We start from the raw sequence: 22,075 nt of genomic DNA on the forward strand, positions 1-22,075 counted from the left end.
AGTGTCTATTTCTATGTGACATTCGACTTCCCATCCAAAGGATATCAAGGCACTGGAAGCGGTGCAAGGAAAAGATTTATGTGGGTAATACCAGGGTGGCACGGTGGCACAGTGGGTTAGCACTGCTGCCTCACAGCGCCAGGGACCCGGGTTCGACTCCTGACTTGGGTCACTGTCTGTGCGGAGTTTGCACGTTCTCCCCATGTCTGCGTGGGTTTCCTCCGGGTGCTCCGGTTTCTTTCCACAGTCGGAAAGACATGCTGGTTAGTTGCATTGGCCATGCTAAATTCTCCCTCAGTGTACCTGAACAGGCGCCGGAGTGTGGCGACTAGGGGATTTTCACAGTAACTTCATTGTAATGTAAGCCTAGTGGTGACACTTTAATAACTAAACTTTAACCCACGATTAGAGGGATCAGGAAGAATTGGAGACTGGAACGTGTTTCTCTTGAAGAGGGAAGGTTGAGCCAGAACCAACTGTAGATGCCTCAAAGGATGACACGGTAGCACAGTGGTCAGCACTGCTGCCTCACAGCACCAGGGACCCGGGTTCAATTCCCGGCTTGGGTCACTGTCTGTGTGGAGTTTGCACATTCTCCCCGTGTCTGCGTGGGTTTCCTCCGGGTGCTCCGGCTTCCTCCCGCAGCCTAAAGATGTGTGGGTTAGGTTAATTGGCCATGCTAAATTGCCCCTTAGTGTCAGGGGAACTAGCGAGGGTGAATGCGTGGGGTTACGGGGATAGGGACTGGGTGGGATTGTGGTCGATGCAGACTCGGTGAGCTGAATGGCCTCCTTCTGCACTGTAGGGTTCTATGATTATGGAAAACTTTCAAAAGTTTCACACTGGAGAGAAGATGGTTCCAGTTATGGGGTCCAAATTTTGGGACGATAAATATAAGTCACACAGAAAAAATTAATGGGAAAGTTAAGATTTACCTAAAGAGTGGTGAGAATGTGGAACTTGCTACCAAAGGCGAATAGCAGTGATGTATTTAAGCAAAAGTCAGACAAACACACAAATGGGAAGCAAATCGAAGGATATGTTGATAGGATAAGAGGATCATAGAATCATAGAACCCCTAAAGTAAAGAAGGAATCCATTCGGCCCATCGAGTCTGTACCGACCACAATCCCACCCAGACCCTATTCCCATAACCCCACACATTCAACCTGCTAATCCTCTTGACACTAGGGTCAATTTAGTCTGGCCAATCCACCTAACCTGCACATCTTTGCACTGTGGGAGGAAACCGGAGCACCCGGAGGAAACCCAGGCAGACATGGGGAGAACGTGTCCACACAGACAGTGACCAAGGCCAGAATTGAACCCGGGTTCCTGACGCTGTGAGGCAGCAGTGCTAACCACTGTGCCACCGTGCCTCGCCAGAAGAGAAGTGGGACGAGGCTTGTGTGGAGCATAAACACCTTAACAAGCACAGTTGGGGTGAGCGGCCTGTAGAATCTGTTGTGCCCAGAACAGGCATTTGATAGGATGGACAGTTGGTCAATACTTAAAAATAAGTTGGACGCAAGCGCGCTGTTAAGATACTTGTATTACTTTTGGCATTTGGACTACAAATAGTATCAAACCTCCATGAATATCTAATTAAATATGGACAAAGGAGAGATTACTTCACGACAATGTGTGGAATTCACACATCTCTTTGTTTCAGAATGGGCCAACACAAAAGGACTGTGGATCTTCCGGACTATCTGTCCCTAATGTTTCACACCGGACAAAAGGAAAGATCAAAACTGAATTTCTGGCAGATGGAAGCGAATGGCCACCATCAAATTCCTGTTAAATCACGGTGGCCCCACCCATCGAAACCGGACTGAACGGGCCTCAGAGGCGTTAACCGCAATGCACTGGGATCAACATAAACATTGCATCATTTGGAAACCATCTTAAACCTTATTAGTGAGCCAATCGGCAGAAGCTATTGGGGAGAGGTGAGCACCAGCAACTGTGAGTAATTGGAGATGGAGATGGAGAGCTTCTGGAATGCATGGGCCTCCTCCGCTCACCACTCTTACCCTGTTCCCGGTGTTCAGGCCCAGCTTCCGGTGCTTTGGCTAATCTCCGGCTGTAATACTCCAGCTCCCAATGCTTTCACCTGGACCCGACCGCTTTCTCCCGGTCCTGCCGGCTTTCCCCCAATTATCCCTGCATTACCACGCTCTCACTGTATTCCCCGACTCTCCCACATTCCACCCACTCTCCCTATATGCCCTGACTCTCCCTGCATTCCCACAGCCCGCCCCTGTATATCCCCGACTCTCCCCGCATTACCTTGACTCTTGTTCTCCCGGCTCTCGTCATGTCTCTTCCGATTCTCCTGGCATTCTCCGAGCTCTCCACCCCCCCCCTACATTTCCCCCAACCCTTCCCCCAACATTTCCTGTCTTTCCCTATGTTCCCCAAACTCTCTCCGCATTTCCATGGCTCACCCTGCGTTACTGTGGCTCTTCCGATATTCCCTGACTCTCTCCATGTTTTCCCAACTCCCTGCGTTCCCCCAGCTCTCCCGATGGTTTTCCTGCATTCCCTCGATTGTCTCCGTATTCTGCCAACTCTCCCTATGTTCTCCCAAATCTCCCCACGTTCTCCCCACGCTCCTCACGTTCTCTTGATTCTCTCCACATTCTTTCGGCTCTTCCCACATCGCCCGATCTCTCCTCGTTGTGGTGACACTGTGCTTTTAAGAAGTGTATTCTAATGCAGTGTCCTATTCCTCTTGATACACTACCTCCAATCCCATGCGCATTAACTTTACACGCTAATCACTTATGTGGGCCTTTGTTGGAAATGTGATGACTTCAGCCAGGCTAATGAGGTAGGTTTGCTAGAGTATGAACTGCCTGATGAGTCCTAATTGATGGTTAAATCGGGGAGCCTCATGCTCCCTATTTAAAGCAGGTGCGTCAGTCTCTCTGCCTGCTGAAGCAGGGAGCAACTGGAGAGCTGGCTGTGTACAGATGTATGGTGTAAATAAAGTAACTTGGTGACGGGACTTTTGCCTCCGTGGAGTTATTACAGGAAACCTGCGGAAAGTCTAAATAAACCGCATCAATGGCTCTTCCTCATCAACTCAGCGGGGTCGATTTTATCAGCTCACCCCACCCATTGATGGAGTCTTAATGTAAGCCTACTTGTGACTCTAGTGAAGAGAAAAGATCCTGAATTATTGCTGAGATCAGTGGGAGAGCCAGGGCTGTGGAACGGGGGTGAAAGGAACAGAGCCAGAGGTGCAGTGGGGTGTTGCAAGGGGACCGAGAGAGTATGAGAGACAGAGAAAGAACTAGGGTTAGAAGTAGAAGGAAGAAAGTATTTAAAATGAATAAAAGCATACTCAAAAAATGTACCTGCTACTCGGGAGATGTCAAGGATATATCTTTAGGTCATGGCACAGAAGGAGGCTTGGATTCCCATGAATTAGAATCATAGAATCCTACAGTGCAGAAGGAGGCCATTCGGTCCATCAAATCTGCACTGACCACAATCCCACCCAGGTCCTTTCCCCACAACGCATTTTACCCTAGCTAGTCCCCCTGACACTGAGGGGCAATCTAGCACGGCCAATCCACCTAACCCACACATCTGTGGACGGAAACCGGAGCACCCGGAGGAAACCCATGCAGACACGGGGAGAATGTGCAAACTCCGCACGGACAGTGACTCAAAGACTGGGAATTGAACCTGGGTCCCTGGCGCTGTGAGGCAGCAGTGCTAACCACTGTTCCACCGTGTGGCCCTGTGCTGCACTGTTTGGTCTCTCTACTTCCCTTACTGATAGATTTAAACCGCAGCTATGAAAAAGTTAAACGCAGGATGGGATTTTCCAATCCTGATACCGGCTGGCAGGAGAACCTGGGAGAGCCAGCAAAAGTCAACGGCTGTCTAAAGTTGCCCGGTCCTGTCCGGGATGATGCCCGAAAAAAACCAACCGGAATCTTAACTACAGTCAGTGGTCTGTGCCTTGGCTGGTCCTGAACATTCCACAACGTTGCTTAGACGGCACACGCGACTCTCCAAGTCTCATCGAGAATTAGGTAGCTGGCTCTTTGGGATGACGGCAGGGGGCTGTATGGTGGCACAGTACGGCTGCCCCACTGCACCAGGGACCTGGGTTCAATTCCAGCCTCGGCTCATTGTCTGTGTGGAGTTTGCACATTCTCCCCGTATCTGCATGGGTTTCCTCCGGGTGCTCCGGTTTCCTCCCACAGTCTGGAAGATGTGCTGGTTAGGTGCATTGACCGTGCTAAATTCTCCCTCAGTGTACCCGAACAGGCGCCGGCCGGAGTGGGGCAACTCGGGGATTTTCACAGTAACTTCATTGCAGTGTTAATGTAAGCCTACTTAGGGTGGCACAGTGACCTTGGGTCACTGTCTGTGTGGAATCTGCACGTTCTCCCCGTGTCTACCTGGGTTTCCTCCGGGTGCTCCGGTTTCCTCCCACAGTCCAAAGATGTGCGGGTTAGGAGGATTGGCCATGCTAAATTATCCCTGAATGTCAGGGGGACTAGCTAAGGTAAAAGCATGGGGTTACGGGGATAGGGCCTGGGTGGGATTGTGGTCAGTGCAGACTCGATGGGCCGAATGGTCTCCTTCTGCACTGTAGGGGTTTCTATGACAACGTCACAATGTTCTTTAAACAGAACCGATGCATTTTCCAGACCAATTTTTTCCGATTGTCAATGAAACGTAGAACTGTGGGAGAATGCAGAGAATGATGCCAAGGGGTAAAATGAGTTCCAAATTTCCTGCTTACCTTTCGCCTTTATACCATAGATCAGAGGTCTGGCCCATTAATAGATAATGTCTTTCCGGGTCCACGTCAAATATTGTTTCACAGTTGGCGTGAGTTATGAATTCTCTAAGATTGTGTTTCTGAACCACATCACTTCCTGTGGACAAAAATACAAGATGTCAGATGGAATGTACACTGCCTGACCATTGGTCAGTGCTTCCCAATACGTTGGGTACACATGGCTGATTGACAATCCAGATGTGGCTAATGACATTTACAATTATTAAATAAAAACTCCACCCAGGACCTTTTCCGATTGAGCATTTATAGAGTTAAAAGAATCAGAGAATGGTTACAGTGCAGAGGGGCGGCACGGTGGCACAGTGGGTTAGCACTGCTGCCTCATAGCGCCAGACACCCGGGTTCGATTCCCTCCTCGGGTCACTGTCTGTGTGGAGTTTGTACATGATCCCCGTGTCTGCCTTGGCTTCCTCTGGTTGCTCTGGTTTCCTCCCACACTCCAAAGATGTGCAGGTTAGGTTGTGACACAGTGGTTGGCACTGCTGCCTCACAGCGCCAGGCACCCGGGTTTGATTCCAGCCTCGGGTCACTGTCTGTGTGGAGTTTGCACATTCTCCCCGTGTCTGCGTGGGTTTCCTTTGGGTACTCCGGTTTCCTCCCACAGTCCGAAAGATGTGCGGGTTAGGTTGATTGGCCATGCTAAATTGACCTTAGTGTCAGGGCATTAACAGGGTAAATGTGTGGGGTTACAGGAATAGGGCCTGGGTTGGATTGGGTTCGGTGCAGACTGGATGGGCTGAATGGCCTCCTTCTGCACTGTAGGGACTCTGTAATTCTTCTATGTAGGCCATTTGGCCCATTGTGTCCATGCCAGCCAGCTCCCTGCAAGTGCAACTGAGCTTTTCCTTGACAATGACTCACCTGTCCAACGAATTTACACTGCTGCTCTGCTGGACAACTTGCATCAAGGTCTGGACAGTATCCAGGCTTGGGCTGACAAGTGGCAAGTAACATTCGCGTCACACAAATGCCAGGCAATGACCATCACCAATAAGAGACACTCTGACCACCGCCCCTTGATATTCAATGGTGTAACCATCACTGAATCCCCCACTGTCAACATCCTTGGGGTTACCATTGACCAGAAACTCAACTGGGCTCCCCACAGTGGCTGGAATTTTACCAGCACGCCCGCCCCGGAATTGGAGCAGGCGAGGCTCACAGAACGGAATTCTCCATTGGCCTCGGGTGGGATTTTATGAGCCTCGCCCAAGCGGGCTCGTAAAATACCAGTCAGTGGCTACAAGAGTAGGTTAGAGGCTAGGAATCCTGCGGTGAGTAACTCAGCTTCTGTCTCCCCAAAGCCTGTCTACCATCTACAAGGCACAAGTCAGGAGTGTGATGGAATACTCCCCACTTGCCTGGATGGGTGCGGCTCCAACAACACTCAAGAAGCTCGACACCATCCAGGACAAAGCAGCCCCGCTTGATTGGCACCACATCTACAAACATCCACTCCCTCCACCACCGACGCTCAGGAGCAGCAGTGTGTACTATCTACAAGATGCACTGCAGCAATTCACCAAAGATCCTTAGACAGCACCTTCCAAACCCACGACCACTTCCATCTAGAAGGACACAAGGGCAGCAGATACATGGGAACACCACCACCTGCAAGTTTCCCTCCAAGCCGCTCACCGTCCTGACTTGGAAATATCTCAGCCGTTCCTTCGCAGTCGCTGGGTCAAAATCCTGGAATTGGCCTTCACAGCAAGAATATTTGAGAATAGGAATAGGGATGTTTTGCTGCAATTGTACAGGGCGTTGGTGAGGCCACATCTGGAGTATTGTGTGCAGTTTTGGTGTCCATATCTGAAGAAGGATGTCCTTGCTATAGAGGGAGCGAAGGTATACTGGGCTGATTCCTGGGATGGCAGGTCTGTCATATGAGGAGAGACTAAGTTGTTTAGGAATGTGTGCATTGGAGTGAGAGGGGATCTCATAGAAACTTATAAAATTCTAACAGGGTTAGACAGGGTAGATTCAGAAAGAATGTTCCCGATGGTGGGGGAGTCCAGAACTAGGGGTCATAGTTTGAGGATCAGGGGTAAATCTTTTAGAGGTGAGGAGAAATTTCTTCACCCAGAGGGTGGTGAATGTGTGGAATTCACTCCAACAGAAAGTAGTTGAGGTCAAAACGTTGGGCCCAATTTTACCAAAACTTGGCGCCCGTTAAATCGTGGTAAAGTTGGGTGCGGGCCTATACCGCGATCTGCACCCGATTCCGAGCAGGTCGTGGCTTTACCGACACCCGATTCGGGCGCGGGTCCGGCCCGCACCCGAATCGGGCGGGCCGAAGATTTAAATGCATTTAAATCGACTTAATGAACCGCGCGCCCAACCCTACCACCAAATCCCACTTTACCGTCTTCTGGTCCGTTCTGAAACCGCGCTTTTAGCGACCTGCAGAATAAAAGTCTGAAGCGGATTTCTATTCAGCAGGGGAACCTCCGAAGTCCTCTCTGCCCTTGTGAAGTCACCATCCTCTTCGAGCATCCTTCACGGACCCCCCCCGCTAACCACCCCGGCAGACCCCCCACCCCCCGGATCAGACCCCCCTGGGAGGCAGCCCCCCCCCGGCAGACCCCCCCCCCCCACCCCGGGATCGAACACCCCTGGGAGGCAGGCCCCCCTCGGCAGAGCACACCCCCAACCTATGGTCCTTCTGCCTTGTGGGTCCACCTGGCTCACCAAGTCAGTTACAATACTGCGTTCAGCACCTACTGAACCATCTTGGATACAGAGGATAATGAATGGTACTGGTCGATCTTGTTGAATGGCGGGGCAGGCTCGAAGGGCCAGATGGCCTACTCCTGCTCCTATTTCTTATGTTCTTATGTTCTTATGATCTTCCTGGTGCTATCAGTACTGTAACATCAGGAATGGCTGCCGACACCACTTAGCACTGCTGCTTCACAGCTCCAGGGACCTGGGTTCGATTCCCGGCTTGGGTCACTGTCTGTGTGGAGTTTGCACATTCTCCTTGTGTCTGCGTGGGTTTCCTCCGGGTGCTCCGGTTTCCTCCCACAGTCCAAAGATGTGCGGGTTAGGTTGATTGGCCATGCTAAAAATTGCCCCTTAGAGTCCTGAGATGCATAGGTTAAAGGGATTAGCGGGTAAAATATGTAGGGATATGGGGGCCTGGGTGGGATTGTGGTCGGTGCAGACTCGATGGGCCGAATGGCTTCCTTCTGCACTGTAGGGTTTCTACGATTCTATGATTCTATGATATAATTTTTAGCATAAGCAAGGCTTACATGCAGAACCCTAATGCCATTATCCTTTGTATCCAAGATGCTTCAGTAGATGCTGAACGCAGTATTGCAACTGACTTGGTGAGCCAGATGGACCCGTCACCCCCCTCTCCTCCCCCCCCCACCCCCAGAGGGTGGTCTGGGTCCCGCCCCCTCTCCTCCTCCCACCCCCCCACCCCCCCCACCCCCCACCCCCTCCTCCTCCCCAGATGATCTGGGTCAGAGAGCTGCTCTCTCTGCTTTTTTTCTCCCGCCCGGGCGCGCTGCTTCGAATTTTTTTTCGAACTGCGCAGTTCGGAGCTCCGATTGTTCCGGCAGCGCTAAGCCCCGCCCACAGCGCGAATCGGACCAGAGCCGGCAAAACGCGTATGGGCACGCTGGAAAGAGGATTCCAGGCGCGGATCTATTTGACTCCCAGATTCGGCACTTCGACTCAGAATGGTAAAATCAGGCCCATTGTGTGATTTCAAGAAGAAATTAGATATAGCTGTTTGGGGCTAAAGGGATCAAGGGGTATGGGAGGAAGGGTAGTTTTCTGTTATATAATGTCCAAGAGTAGTAATTATTTATTATTTTGGTTGCACATTTTTTCTTGTCAAGTTCAGGAACATGAAAATAACCCACCTTGTTTTATCACAGAATTGACTTCCATTTTGTAGTAGATATAATTGTCCCTGTTTTCCTTCTCATTAAATGTGACATTGTAAACTAAAAGGATTTAAAAAAAAGTAATGTGTTAAATTATGTGTTGCATAAGCACTGGACAAGCACCAAATGGACTGCAGCCATTCAAGATGGCGGCTCACCACCGCCTTCATGGGGATGGGCAATAAATGCTGGCCCAGCCAGCGACGCCCATGTCCCACGAATGAATAAAGAAAAGGCTGAGGCCTTGCTCTTAAATGTGGAGCCGGATCACAATGTTCAACTGCGGACCAGCAATGCGTCTTAAATGCCTCTTCTCCAATTTACCAAACCTTAGCCACGGGCAATCAGGGAATAATTTTTTTTTAAATTCATTCATGGGATGTGAGCATCCCTTGCAAGGTCAGCATTCATTGCCCATCCCGTGAACTGATTGGCTTGCTGGGCCATTCCAGAGCCACAAGAAGCTGAGGTGAGAGGGAAGGAGGTAAAAGTTTGCATCTCCAATACCTTTTTTTATATTCATCTGTGGGTCATGGGCGTCGCTGGCTGGGCCAGCATTTATTGCCCTAGTTGCCCGAGGGCAGTTGAGAGTCAACCACATTGCTGTGGCTCTGGAGTCACATGTAGGCCAGACCAGGTAAGGATGGCAGATTTCCTTCCCTAAAGGGCATTAGCGAACCAGGTGAGATTTTATGACAATCGACAATGGTTTTATGGTCACCAAAACCAAAAAGAACAAAGAACAAAGAAAATTACAGCACAGGAACAGGCCCTTTGGCCCTCCAAGTCTGCACCGACTGAACTAAAGCCCCCTTTCCTTCTGGGGACCATATCGCTCTAGTCTCATCCTATTCATGTATTTGTCCAGACGCCCCTTAAAAGTCACTATCGTATCTGCTTCCACTACCTCCCCCGGCAGCAAGTTCCAGGCACCCACCACCCTCTGTGTAAAAAACTTGCCTCATACATCTCCTTTAAACCTTGTCCCTCGCACCTTAAACCTATGCCCCCTATTTAATTGACTCTTCCACCCTGGGAAAAAGCTTCTGACTATCCACGGCCCTCATAATCTTGTAGACTTTTATCAGGTCACCCCTCAACCTCCATCATTCCAGTGAGAAAGCCTACTGGGCCTGGTAGCCCCAAGAAGTCTCCCATCTAAGTGCTAATCAGGCCTGAGTCTGCTTAGCTTCTGAGATCAGACAAGATCAGGCGTCTTCAGTCTGGTATGGCTGTAGGCTGAAAGCTAGTCAATTCTTAATTCCATATGTTATTTGAAATTTAATTTCAACATCTGTCATGGTGGGATTTGAACCCGGGTCTCCAGAGTGTGATTATTAGTAAGAAGTCTCATAACATCAGGTTTAAATGGAATTATGAGCTTCCGGAGCGCTGCTCCTTCACCACTCACCTGATGAAGGAGCGGCGCTCCGAAAGCTCGTGATACCAAATAAAACCTGTTGGACTTTAGCCTGGTGTTGTGAGACTTCTTACTGTGCCCCACCCCAGTCTAACGCCGGCATCGCCACATTTTGGGATTATTAGTCCAGGGATCATATCACGAGACCACTATGGTTATGGCCTACTCAAGTTATTGGCCTTCTCATGTAGATTGCTCCTAATGTATTTCCGGGTAAACTAAAAGTCAGACTGACTTTTATTTAAATCCATTTTTAGGTCTGGCGCAGAGGGCAGAGTTTTCTCATCCTGCCCCTGCTACGAGAATGGTAGCGGGGCGGGAGAGGGGGGGGGCGAGCCATGAAACAGTCCGTTGACCTCGGGCGGGAGTTGGTGGCCTTGGGGCGAGCGTGACCAGAAACTCATGCCCAGAATGTGTGACACCTCTTGTTTCCAACGTGTTAAACACGTTTCCAAAGATCTGACATTTCGTTAAATTTCACCAACATGAAAAATATGTTATCAATCACAAACGATGACCATTACAAATACGATGATACAATGGCGTGTCATGTACCAATGCTCTTTCAGGGGTGAAGCGAACAGAACTGGTCAGATTTGCAAAACAGCTGAGTGATGGATTTACCGTAATCCGTTCCAGATTCACATGCCTTCTCCTCACGCATATCAGGATAGATACGCCTTTGAGGCATTATAACTGATACACAACTTCCTACAAAAGCAAAAAGAAAATGAAGTGTCTTGGTACCAGTTCAACACTTTCAGATAATTGATCCTATTTATTTTGATTTTCCTTCTTTGTTCATTTGATTTGATTTGATTTATTATCGTCACGTGCATTAACATACAGTGAAAAGTACTGTTTCTTGCCCACTACACGGACAAAGCATACCGTTCATAGAGAAGAAAAGGAGAGGGTGCAGAATGTAGTGTTACAGTCCTTGGTTTGATTTATTATTGTCACATGTATTGGGATACAGTGTAAAGTATTGTTTCTTGCGCGCTATACAGACAAAGCATACCGTCCATAGAGAAGGAAACGAGAGAGTGCAGAATGTAGTGTTACAGTCACAGCTAGGGTGTAGAGAAAGATCAACTTAATGCAAGGTAGGTCCATTCAAAAGTCTGACAGCAGCAGGGAAGAAGCTGTTCTTGAGTCGGTTGGTGCGTGACCTCAGACTTTTGTATCTTTTTCCCGACGGAAGAAGGTGGAAGAGAGAATGTCCGGGGTGCGTGGGGTCCTTAATTATGATTTGATTTGATTTATTATTGTCACATATATTAGTATACAGTGAAAAACATTGTTTCTTACGCGCTATACAGACAAAGCATACCATTCATAGAGAAGCAAAGGAGAAAGTGCAGAATGTAGTGTTACAATGATAGCTAGGGTGTAGAGAAAGATCAACTTAATAAAAGTGCACTGTTAGTGAGATGAAAGAGTTCAGTTTTAAAAACATAGAACGAGAATAAAAGATAGAATTAGAGGGTTTGCTGGGGACAGCTCGGAGGAAGTCGCCAACCTCCAGTGCCATCTTGAATCTTAATGAGTTATTTTGTTTAATGAGCTATTATAAACAGTAAAGTACTCCTACTTGTGAGACAAATAATACATGGGTTTATATAGTTATTGCTTCAGTTACAAGAAGCAGTAACCATCACACCTGGAGTACTGTGTTCAGTTTTGGTTGCCTTGTGAGAGGGAAGATGTTATTAAACCGGAGAGTGTGGAGAAGAGATTTCCAAGGATGTTGCCAGGAGTCAAAGGGCAGAGTTATAGGGAGAGATTGGACAGGCTAGGATTTTTTTCTTCAGAGCGTTGGAAACTGAGGGGTGATCTTATAGAGGTGTATAAGATCATGAGAGGCATGGAGAGGGAGAATGCGCCCAGTTTTTTTTCCCAGGGTTGGGGAATCGAGAACTAGAGGGCGTAGGTTTAAGTTAAGAGGGGAAAGAATTAATGGGAACCCAAGGGACAATGTTTTTACACAGAGGGTGGTATATATGTGGAATGAGCTGCCGGGGGAAGTGGTTGAGGCAGGGACATTGACAACATTTCAAAGGCATTTAGATAGATACATGGACAGGAAAGGTTTAGAGGGATATGGGCCAAATGCAAGCAAATGGGGCTAGTTTAGTTGGACTTTTTGGTCGGCATGGATCAGTTTAGGCCGAAGGGCCTGTTTCCGTGCCGTAGATTCTATGATTTGATTTGATTTATTATTGTCACACGTATTAACATACAGTGAAAAGTATTGTTTCTTGTGCGCTATACGGACAAGACATACCATTCATAGAGAAGGAAAGGAGAGAGTGCAGAATGTAGTGCTACAGTCATAGCTAGGGTGTAGAGAAAGATCAACTTGATGCAAGGTAAGTCCATTCAAAAGTCTGACAGCAGCAGGGAAGAAGCTGTTCTTGAGTTGGTCGGTACGTGACCTCAGACTTTTGTACCTTTTTCCCGACGGAAGAAGGTGGAAGAGAGAATGTCCGGGGTGGGTGGGGTCCTTAATTATACTGGCTGCTTCTACATTAAATTTTCATTCCCTTCCCAAAGCATCTTATAAAGAACATAATAATATCTTATTCTTTGAGGGATTTGCTACGTTTACTGATCTAAATATTTTACAGTTGTCTCTTAACATCTCAATCCTCAAACTTTCCTCTCCCTTTAGCTGATTATCAATAAGACTGTTTTCTCCCGTACTTCAGTTCTTGATAAAGCAGTTACTGATTGTTATGGCTCAGCTCAGAAACTCTAAAGTATTGTATGGAGCCCTCCTGAATCATAAGTTTTGCATCTTGAATTTGGCTGGGATAAACACGATAGGCTTCAATTCAGGTCAGATTCAAATGACCCACTAGGGAGCTTTTGGGTGGAGTTTGCACGTTCGCCCCGTGTCTGCGTGGGTTTCCTCCGGGTGCTCCGGTTCCCTCCCATAATCCGGAAGATGTGCTGGTTAGTTGCATTGGCCATGCTAAATTCTCCCTCAGTGCACCCGAACAGGCGCCAGAGTGTGGCACCTAGGGGGATTTTCACAGTAACTTCATTGCAGTGTTAATGTGGCACGAGTGGCACAGTGGTTAGCTGTTGCTGCTCTCAACACCAGGGACCCGGGTTCGATTCCCGGCTCAGGTCACTGTCTGTGTGGAGTTTGCACATTCTCCCCGTATCTGTGTGGGTTTCCTCCGGGTGCTCCTGTTTCCTCCCACAGTCCAAAAGACGTGCTGGTTAGGTGAATTGGCCATGCTAAATTCTCCCTCAGTGTACCCGAACAGGCGCTAGAGTTTGGCGACTAGGAGATTTTCACAGTAACTTCACTGCAGTGCTAATGTAAGCGTACTTGTGACACTACTGTATAGCATGCAAGAAAACAATACTTTTCATTGTATCCCAATACACGTGATAATAATAAATTAAATCAAATCATTATCAAATGATTAAAATGGTTAAGATTCTCTGTGCTATTAAACTTGGTTTGAGTTACGTTTACACTGATAACTAAGTCATATCAATTGGTATATGTGCAATAATTAATGAATTATGTACATAACAAAACATGATCCCAAGGAGAATGCATTATTGAAAATCACAATACTACCTGATAATTCTAACTTAGATTAAATGGAAAAATATAAATCCATATAAAACAGAGAACTAAATCTTACCTTCTGCACATCTGCAGACATCACCTTGACAGATTTTACTAAGCATCGTACTGTTTTCATGGACATTGTAGAATTTAGTGCAAGTGTTCTCTGCATGTAGATAAAAAAAATTACATGGAATAAAATATGGATAGGTTAAGACAAGAAATATAAATAATTGATACACCATTTATTACGCAATAAAAACTGACTCCTAAAAGAAACGCGCTAATTTTCTAATTCCGGGAAATTGGATGTGATTTCAGAAATTTCTAACTGTACGAAGCTTACAAAGATGTGTAGGTTAGGTTGATTGGCCGTGCTAAATTGCCCCTGATTGTAGGTGGATTAGCAGGGTAAATACGTGGGCTACGGGGATAGGGCCAGGGTAGAATTGTTGTCGGTGCAGGCTCGATGGGCCGAATGGTCTCCTTCTGCACTGCAGGGATTCTATGGCAGCACAGTGGCTGAGTGGCATGGTGGCACAGTGGTTAGCACTGCTGCCTCACAGCGCCAGGGACCCGGGTTCACTTGGGTGACTGTGGAGAGTCTGCACGTTCTCCCCGTGTCTGCGTGGGTTTCCTCCGGGTGCTCCAGTTTCCTCCCACAGTCCAAAAGACGTACTAGTTAGGTGCATTGGCCGTGCTAAATTCTCTCTCAGTGTACCCGAACAGGCGTCGGAGTGTGGCAACTAGGGGATTTTCACATTAACTTCTTGCAGTGTTAATGTAAATCTACTTGTGACACAAATAAATAAAGTTTAAACTTGAAATTGCTAACTGTACAAAGGTTACAAAGATGTGCAGGTTAGGTGGATTGGCCATGGTAAATTGCCCCTTAGTGTCCAAAGATGTGCAGGTTATGTGGATTGGCCATGGTAAATTGCCCCTTAGTGTCCAAAGATGTGCAGGTTATGTGGATTGGCCATGCTAAATTGTCCCTGAGTGTTCAAAGATGTGTTGGTAGGTGGATTGGCCATGCTAAATTGTCCCTTGGTATCCTTATGCATTTCGGGTTACACAGAGATATATTCATGTGGGTTTGATGCCTCCTCAAGTCATAAAGCATGCAAGCATGTGGATGTACAAAATATGAGCAGAAGTAGGCCATTCAGCCCCTTGAGCCTGCTCTGCATTCAATAGATTGATGGCTGATCTGCTTGTGATTCAAGTTCCACATTCCCATCTCCCCCCAATAATCTTTGACCCCCCTTGCCTAACCAGAATTTATCTACTTCCGTGTTGTAAATATTTAATGACCCCGCCCTCTCTGAGGCCGAGAGCTCCAATGTCAAGCAACCCTTGAAGTGAAAATAAATTCTCCACATCCCCGTCCTAAAAGTGCAATCCTAATTTTAGAACAGTGCTCCCTAGATCTGGACTCGCCGATGAGAGAAAATATATTTCCGTATGCAACTTGTCCAAAACATTCAGGGTCGTATACTCCAATCAAGTCATAGAGTTTTACAGCACAGAAAGAGACCCTTCAGCCCATCATATCTGTGCCAGCCATCAATCATATATCTATTCTGATCCCATTTACCAACATTTGGTCCATAACTTGGTATGCTATGGTATTTCAAGTGCTCATCTCAATGCTTCTTAAATGTTGACCTATCCCGCCTCTACCCCCCTTTCAGGCAGTGAGTTCCAGATCCCACCACCCTCTGGGTGAAAATGTTTTCCCCAACTCTTGTCTAAACCTCCTACCGCTTACCTTATATCAATGCGCCCTGGTTATTGAAAAGTTGCCCCTCATTCTGCTAAACTCCACTGGAGTGGCACGGTGGCACAGTGGTTAGCACTGCTGCCTCACTGCACCAAGGACCTGGGTTCGATTCCCGGCTTGGGTCACTGTCCGTGCGGAGTTTGTACATTCACCCCGTGTCTGCATGGGTTTCCTCCGGGTGCTCCGGTTTCCTCCCACAGTCCAAAGATATGCAAGCTAGGTTGGTTGACCATGCTAAATTGCCCCTTCGTGTCAGGGAGACTAGTAGGGTAAATATGTGGGGTTATGGGGATAGGGCCTGTGGGTGGGATTGTTGTTGGTACAGACTCAAGGGGCCAAAGTGAAAGTGGACAGAAAGGTGAAGAAGGCATTCAGCATGCTTCATTTTATTGGTCAGAACATTGAATACAGGAGTTGGGACGTCTTGTTGAAGTTGTACAAGACATTGGTAAGGCCACACTTGGAGTACTGCGTACAGTTCTGGTCATCCTATTATAGAAAGGATATTATTAAACTAGAAAGAGTGCAAAAAAGATTTACTAGGATGCTACCGGGACTTGATGGTTTGAGTTATAAGGAGAAGCTGGATGGACTGGGACTTGTTGCTCTGGAGCGTAGAAGGCTGAGAGGTGATTTTATAGAGGTCTTTAAAATAATGAGGGGCACAGATCAGTAGATAGTCAATATCTTTTCCCAAAGGTAGGGGAGTCTAAAACTAGAGGTTTAAGGTGAGAGGGGAGAGATACAAAAGTGTCCAGAGGGGCAATTTTTTCACACAGTGGGGGAGTGAGTGTCTGGAACAAGCTGCCAGAGGCAGTAGTAGAGGCGAGTACAATTTTGTCTTTTAAAAAGCATTTCGACATTTACGTGGGTAAATTGGGTATAGAGGGATATGGGCAAAACGCGGGCAATTGGGACTATGTTATTTGCTGGGATGTTGTGACGGTTTTCAGGTAACTTATTTTTTATCGTCCTCACCTCTGTCCAAGAGAAATCTAGCCAAGATAATCTTACAAGCACTCACCTGTATCGTAATATTCATAAATTCTGACAGAAGCTGGCTGGATAAGTCCAACTTTTAAGAACTGATGCACTTTAAATCCAAGAATAGTGTCCTCTGTGTGTAAAACCTTTGGCAATTAAAAAGAGAAAATAAGAACACACTGATTAATTAAAGATTAGTCAAAAGGATTAATCTGTATCTGTGAAGAAAATAGAACAGCAGTGCCATAATCCAGAGACTCAGGGTAATGCCCTGGGGACCCAGGTTCAAATCCCACCACGGCAGATGGTGAAATTTGAATTCAATAGAAAATTGGAATTAAAAATCGACAGACCACCATGAAAACATTTTGTTATAAAAACCCATCAGGTTCACTAATGTCCTTTAGGGAAAGAAACCTAAAGGCTTAAAGTTTATTTATTAGTGTCACAGGTAGGCTTACATTAAGATTGAAATTTAACTTACATTAGAAGTGAGTGAGTATGAATCATGGAACCTCTACAGTGCAGAAAGAGGCCATTCGGTCCATGGAGTCTACACTGACCCTCCAAAAGAGTATATCACCACAACTCTCCTCCTGCCACCCTATCCCATAACCCCATCCACTTACCATGGCCAATCCATCTAACCTGCACATCTTTGGACACTAAGAAACAATTTATCATGGCCAATCCACCTAACCTATGCATATTTGTCTCTGAGGAACAATTTAGCATGGCCAATCAACCTAACCTGCACATCTTTGGACACTAAGGAACAATTCAGCATGGCCAATCCACCTAACCTGCACATCTTTGGATATTAAGGAGCAATTTAGCATGGCCAATCCACTTAATCTGCACATCTTTGGACACTAAGGGATAATTTAGCATGGCCAATCCACCTAATCTGCACATCTTTGGACACTAAGGGGCAATTTAGCATTGCTAACTAATCTAATCTGCACATTTTTGGACACTAAGGAGCAAATTGACATGGCTAATCTAACTAATCTGCACATTTTGGGACAGTAAGGGGCAATTTAGCACGGCCAATCCACCTAACCTGCACATCTTTGGACACTGAGGGGTAATTTAGCATGGCCAATCCACCTAACCTACACATCTTTGGACACTAAGGGATAATTTAGCATGGCCAATCCACCTAACCTACACATCTTTGGACACTAAGGGGTAATTCAGCATGGCCAATCCACCTGACCTGCACATCTTTGGAGAGTGGGAGGACACCGGAGCACCTGGAGGAAACCCACGCAGACACCGGGAGAATGTGCAGACTCTAAACAGACAGTCACCCAAGGCAGGAATTGAACCTGGCTCCTTGGTGCTGTGAGGCAGCGATGCTAACCACTGCCACCATGCCACATGGTTAAGATTTGGGCCAGTTCGATCGTAACTCAATGTAAGCCAGTTGGATAGTTAACTAAAATAGACCAGGCAACTTTCTTTTCAACACCTTACCAGCAGTTTCAACAATACTTGACTGTAAAGCACTTTTGGAGATCTGGTGGCAGCATCCCTGCCTCTGAGCCAACAACTCCATGGATTTGAGTCCCACCCCAAGATGGCCAAGGAAGGTTGAGTGTCATCCTGTAAAATCCTTCTGAAATCCCACAGCATTTGGGAAGAGCGGGAGAGACTCCCGGTCAGCCACGCTTGACGTGGAGCCGTACTCCTCAAGCTATAAGCCTCTGGCCGCAAGCTAGTGACCTCTTCCAGGCACAAACCTTGCTATGGGAACACACAAAAGCTGCCTTGTGCATTAATGGATGCGGGAAGAGGGACAACAAAATGTCTCGGGACACTTCCTTCCTTTTCACAATTGTCAAAACAGACAAAGCTTCTCACCGAATCCAAATAAATGATCAGTGATCCTTGGGTTGATAGGGCCTTGTTTAGTTCAAATCTTGATATGTACTTGTCCACTCCATTCTTCAGCTGGAAGTAAATCAGGCAAAATGTTAGTAACTTGTGGTTTTTTTAAGAGATACTGTTGCGAAGTTGAGTTTGGAAAGAATGCAAAGAAAATGCTAAAGTTAAAGTTTATTTATTAGTCACAAGTAAGGCTTACATTAACAATGCAATGAAGTTACTGTGAAATTCCCCTAGTTGCCACACTCTGGCGCCTGTTCGGGTCAATGCACCCTAACCAGCATGTCTTCCAGAATGTGGGAGGAAACCGGAGCACTCAGATGAAACCCACACAGACACGGGGAGAAGGTGCAAACTCCGCTCAGACAGTGACCCAAGCTGGGAATCGAACCCAGGTCCCTGGCGCTGTGAGGCAGCAGTGCTAACCACTGTGCCACCGTGCCGCCCCATGCTAGAACATTGTGTGGTCCCTTTAAAAGCTGGTATTTTTTTTGTGTGCTTGGAGGTTTAAAATGCAAACTACATCCAAAGTCCCAGACTGAAACATTTGTATTCAAGGCAAGACAGCAGGGTTGCTTTGGTAACAGGCTTCAGGCATTTGAATGTTTTGAATTTTACCCAATCAATTTAAAGCAGGCACTCAGCTACCAAGAACCTATAAGATTTGGATTTGATGTTGTTGACAACAGCAGACCAATCCTAGTGTAGGAAAATCGATAGGTCACCACAGGTATAAAAGAGAGTGAAAGGGGGCAAAAAGAGTTAGTTGGAAACTTCCACCTCTCAAGTCGAGAGGGAGAGGGCAGATCTCCACCCTGCTGTATATACCTCTTCAGAGAATGCACCACCTAACCAGTGAAAGGTACCAAATCATAAAGAACTCACAGACAGAGGGAATCCACAGAAGAACTCCAAAAATTTCCGAAAGCCACAAAACCTGGTTGTATTTTTTTTTGAGAGTGACGGAATTCTATTATTATATACTTTGGTTAATGAATGAGTATTATATTTAATTGAACAGCATTCTAGTCTAATCTTATTTTATTCGACGTGTTACTTGTTTAGTTAAAGTTCCCGGTTAGTTAAATTAATAAATTGTTAATTGTTTATTTTACAGTGAGTGTGGGGTATTTCTGTGAGTTACCCACTAAACGTTACTGAAGGACAGTTCACACCACCTCGCACACACTATTAACAGATTACGAAGCGAGGGATTCCTCTCTGGGGGATTCGGCATTGCATCTTAAAGGGGCACAACCTCCACATCGTAACAATAAAACAGGCGGATACAATGGTTGCACATAGTTTGGTCAGGCTGTTTCAGACAGGTGCAGAAATTGCCTAAAAATCTCAAACTGATAGCAGACTCATTCACACACAGAGGATGGTCGTTGCATAATATTAGCCGCAGGGTCAAATGGCCGCCATTCGTCCTTCACTGCTTATGTTTCTGCAGCAGAATAATTGATCATTCTATATGTTAGATGTGAGAGATCCGGCCATGCACAAACACTTAGCTGGGGGGAGGAGTGACTGAGAAAAGCACCCAAAAACTAAAAGGGTGTAGGGTATGGGGAGTGTGTGTTGCTGGGGGCTGTGGGGGGGGGGGGGGGGCTATGGGGAGTGTGTGTTGCTGGGGGTGTGTGGGGGGGTATGGGGAGTGTGTGTTGCTGGGGGTGCGTGGGGGGGTATGGGGAGTGTGTGTTGCTGGGGGTGTGGGGGTGGGTATGGGGAGTGTGTGTTGCTGGGGGTGTGTGGTGGGGTATGGGGAGTGTGTGTTGCTGGGGGTGTGTGGTGGGGTATGGAGAGTGTGTGTTGCTGGGGGTGTGTGTGGGGGGGTATGGAGAGTGTGTGTTGCTGGGGGGGTGTGGGGGGGTGTGGGGGGATATGGGGAGTGTGTGATGCTGGGGGCTGTGGGGGGGGGGTATGGGGAGTGTGTGTTGCTGGGGGTGTGGGGGTGGGTATGGGGAGTGTGTGCTGCTGGGGGTGTGTGGTGGGGTATGGAGAGTGTGTGTTGCTGGGGGTGTGTGTGGGGGGGTATGGAGAGTGTGTGTTGCTGGGGGGGTGTGGGGGGATATGGGGAGTGTGTGTTGCTGGGGGCTGTGTGGGGGGTATGGGGAGTGTGTGTTGCTGGGGGTGTGTGGGGGCGGGTATGGGGAGTGTGTGTTGCTGGGGGTGTGTGGGGAGGTATGGGGAGTGTGTGTTGCTGGGGGTGTGTGGGGGGGTATGGGGAGTGTGTGTTGCTGGGGGTGTTGGGGGGGGTATGGGGAGTGTGTGTTGCTGGGGGGGGGGTGTGCGGGGATATGGGGAGTGTGTGTTGCTGGGGGTGTTGGGGGGGGTATGGGGAGCGTGTGTTGCTGGGGGTGTGTGAGGAGGTATGGGGAGTGTGTGTTGCTGGGGGCTGTGAGGGAGTATGGGGAGTGAGTGTTGGTGGGGGTGTGTGGGGGGGTATGGGGAGTGTGTGTTGCTGGGGGTGTTGGGGGGGGTATGGGGAGTGTGTGTTGCTGGGGGTGTTGGGGGGGGTATGGGGAGTGTGTGTTGCTGGGGGTGTTGGGGGGGGTATGGGGAGTGTGTGTTGCTGGGGGTGTGTGTGGGGGGGTATGGGGAGTGTGTGTTACTGGGGGGTCCATGGAGGGGTATGGGGGTGTTTCTGGGGCTGTGTGGGGGGTTATGGGGAGTGTGTGTTGCTGGGGATGAGTGTGTGGGGGGTATGGGGAGTGTGTGTTGCTGGGGGTGTGTGTGGGGGGGTATGGGGAGTGTGTGTTGCTGGGTGTGTGTGTGGGGGGGTATGGGGAGTGTGTGTTACTGGGGGGTCCGTGGAGGGGTATGGGGGTGTTTCTGGGGCTGTGTGGGGGTTTATGGGGAGTGTGTGTTGCTGGGGATGAGTGTGTGGGGGGTATGGGGAGTGTGTGTTGCTGGAGGTCTGTGGGTGATGATGTGGCTTTTGCTACCAAATAAACCTGTTGGACTTCAACCTGGTGTTGTGAGACTTCTTACGGTCTGTGGGTGAGCAGAGTTCTTTAACCTCTCCAATGTCTCTCCCCTTCCCCAAATTCCCACTCCACCCCCACACCCCCCGATTCTTTCAGAGTGATGAGATGGATTTTGTGATGTAATCCATTGATCTTGCCATTCTTTTGGTTGCTGCTGGATCTAAGGACGAGGAACAGAAGGGAGAATTGGGGGCCCAGGAGGCCCAGGCCTCACCACTCACAGGAGGAAAGGGAGACAGCCACCGGAAGCAGGATGTGGTCGCCATTCACCCCGGGGGAAGGGGTTGGGGCAGGAGAAAGGGGGTGCGAAGACCCCGACACGTGAATGTCCTTCGAGCAACTGTCGGACGTTGCGTGCCGCCCACGGCTCCAGCTCCGAAAGGGGACAGTGTGACTCCTGTGCCATTAGTTACAGGACCTGGCACCTCGGGGCACGTGGTGGGGTGGGGGGGGGGGGGGGGGCACTCACTCTCAAAGGCTCTGTCTTCAACTTTTATGCCACCGGGTCCTTCCAGACCCCCAGTGGAGATGTATGTGGCATTCCCCAGTCAGCTGTCCACAAGTATGTCAAGGAGCTCATGGGTGCCCTGTATGTTCGGGCTGGCCAGTTTATCAAATTTGACCTGGCCCAGGCCCAGTAGGAAGCCTGGGCTGCAGAATTCGCAGCCATCACGGGGATG

At 48.2% G+C, this 22,075-nt stretch overlaps 1 protein-coding gene and 1 pseudogene across 1 annotated transcript in view; both read right to left on the reverse strand.

Moving 5' to 3' along the window:
* The window catches only part of LOC144507765 (complement C3-like), a 149,353-nt gene that overhangs the window by 1,003 nt on the left and 126,275 nt on the right, over window positions 1-22,075 (reverse strand). The window contains exons 35-40 of the mRNA XM_078235039.1: window positions 18,379-18,468; window positions 16,553-16,658; window positions 13,822-13,911; window positions 10,778-10,864; window positions 8,710-8,793; window positions 4,772-4,907 (exon numbers count right to left, since the gene is read on the reverse strand). Coding sequence (XP_078091165.1) covers window positions 4,772-4,907; window positions 8,710-8,793; window positions 10,778-10,864; window positions 13,822-13,911; window positions 16,553-16,658; window positions 18,379-18,468 — 593 coding nt within the window. The remainder of the gene's footprint in view (window positions 1-4,771; window positions 4,908-8,709; window positions 8,794-10,777; window positions 10,865-13,821; window positions 13,912-16,552; window positions 16,659-18,378; window positions 18,469-22,075) is intronic.
* LOC144508108 (5S ribosomal RNA) lies at window positions 9,855-9,973 on the reverse strand (annotated as a pseudogene).

The sequence above is a fragment of the Mustelus asterias genome, chromosome 19, assembly GCF_964213995.1.
Source record: "Mustelus asterias chromosome 19, sMusAst1.hap1.1, whole genome shotgun sequence".
Classification (NCBI taxonomy): Eukaryota; Metazoa; Chordata; class Chondrichthyes; order Carcharhiniformes; family Triakidae; genus Mustelus; species Mustelus asterias.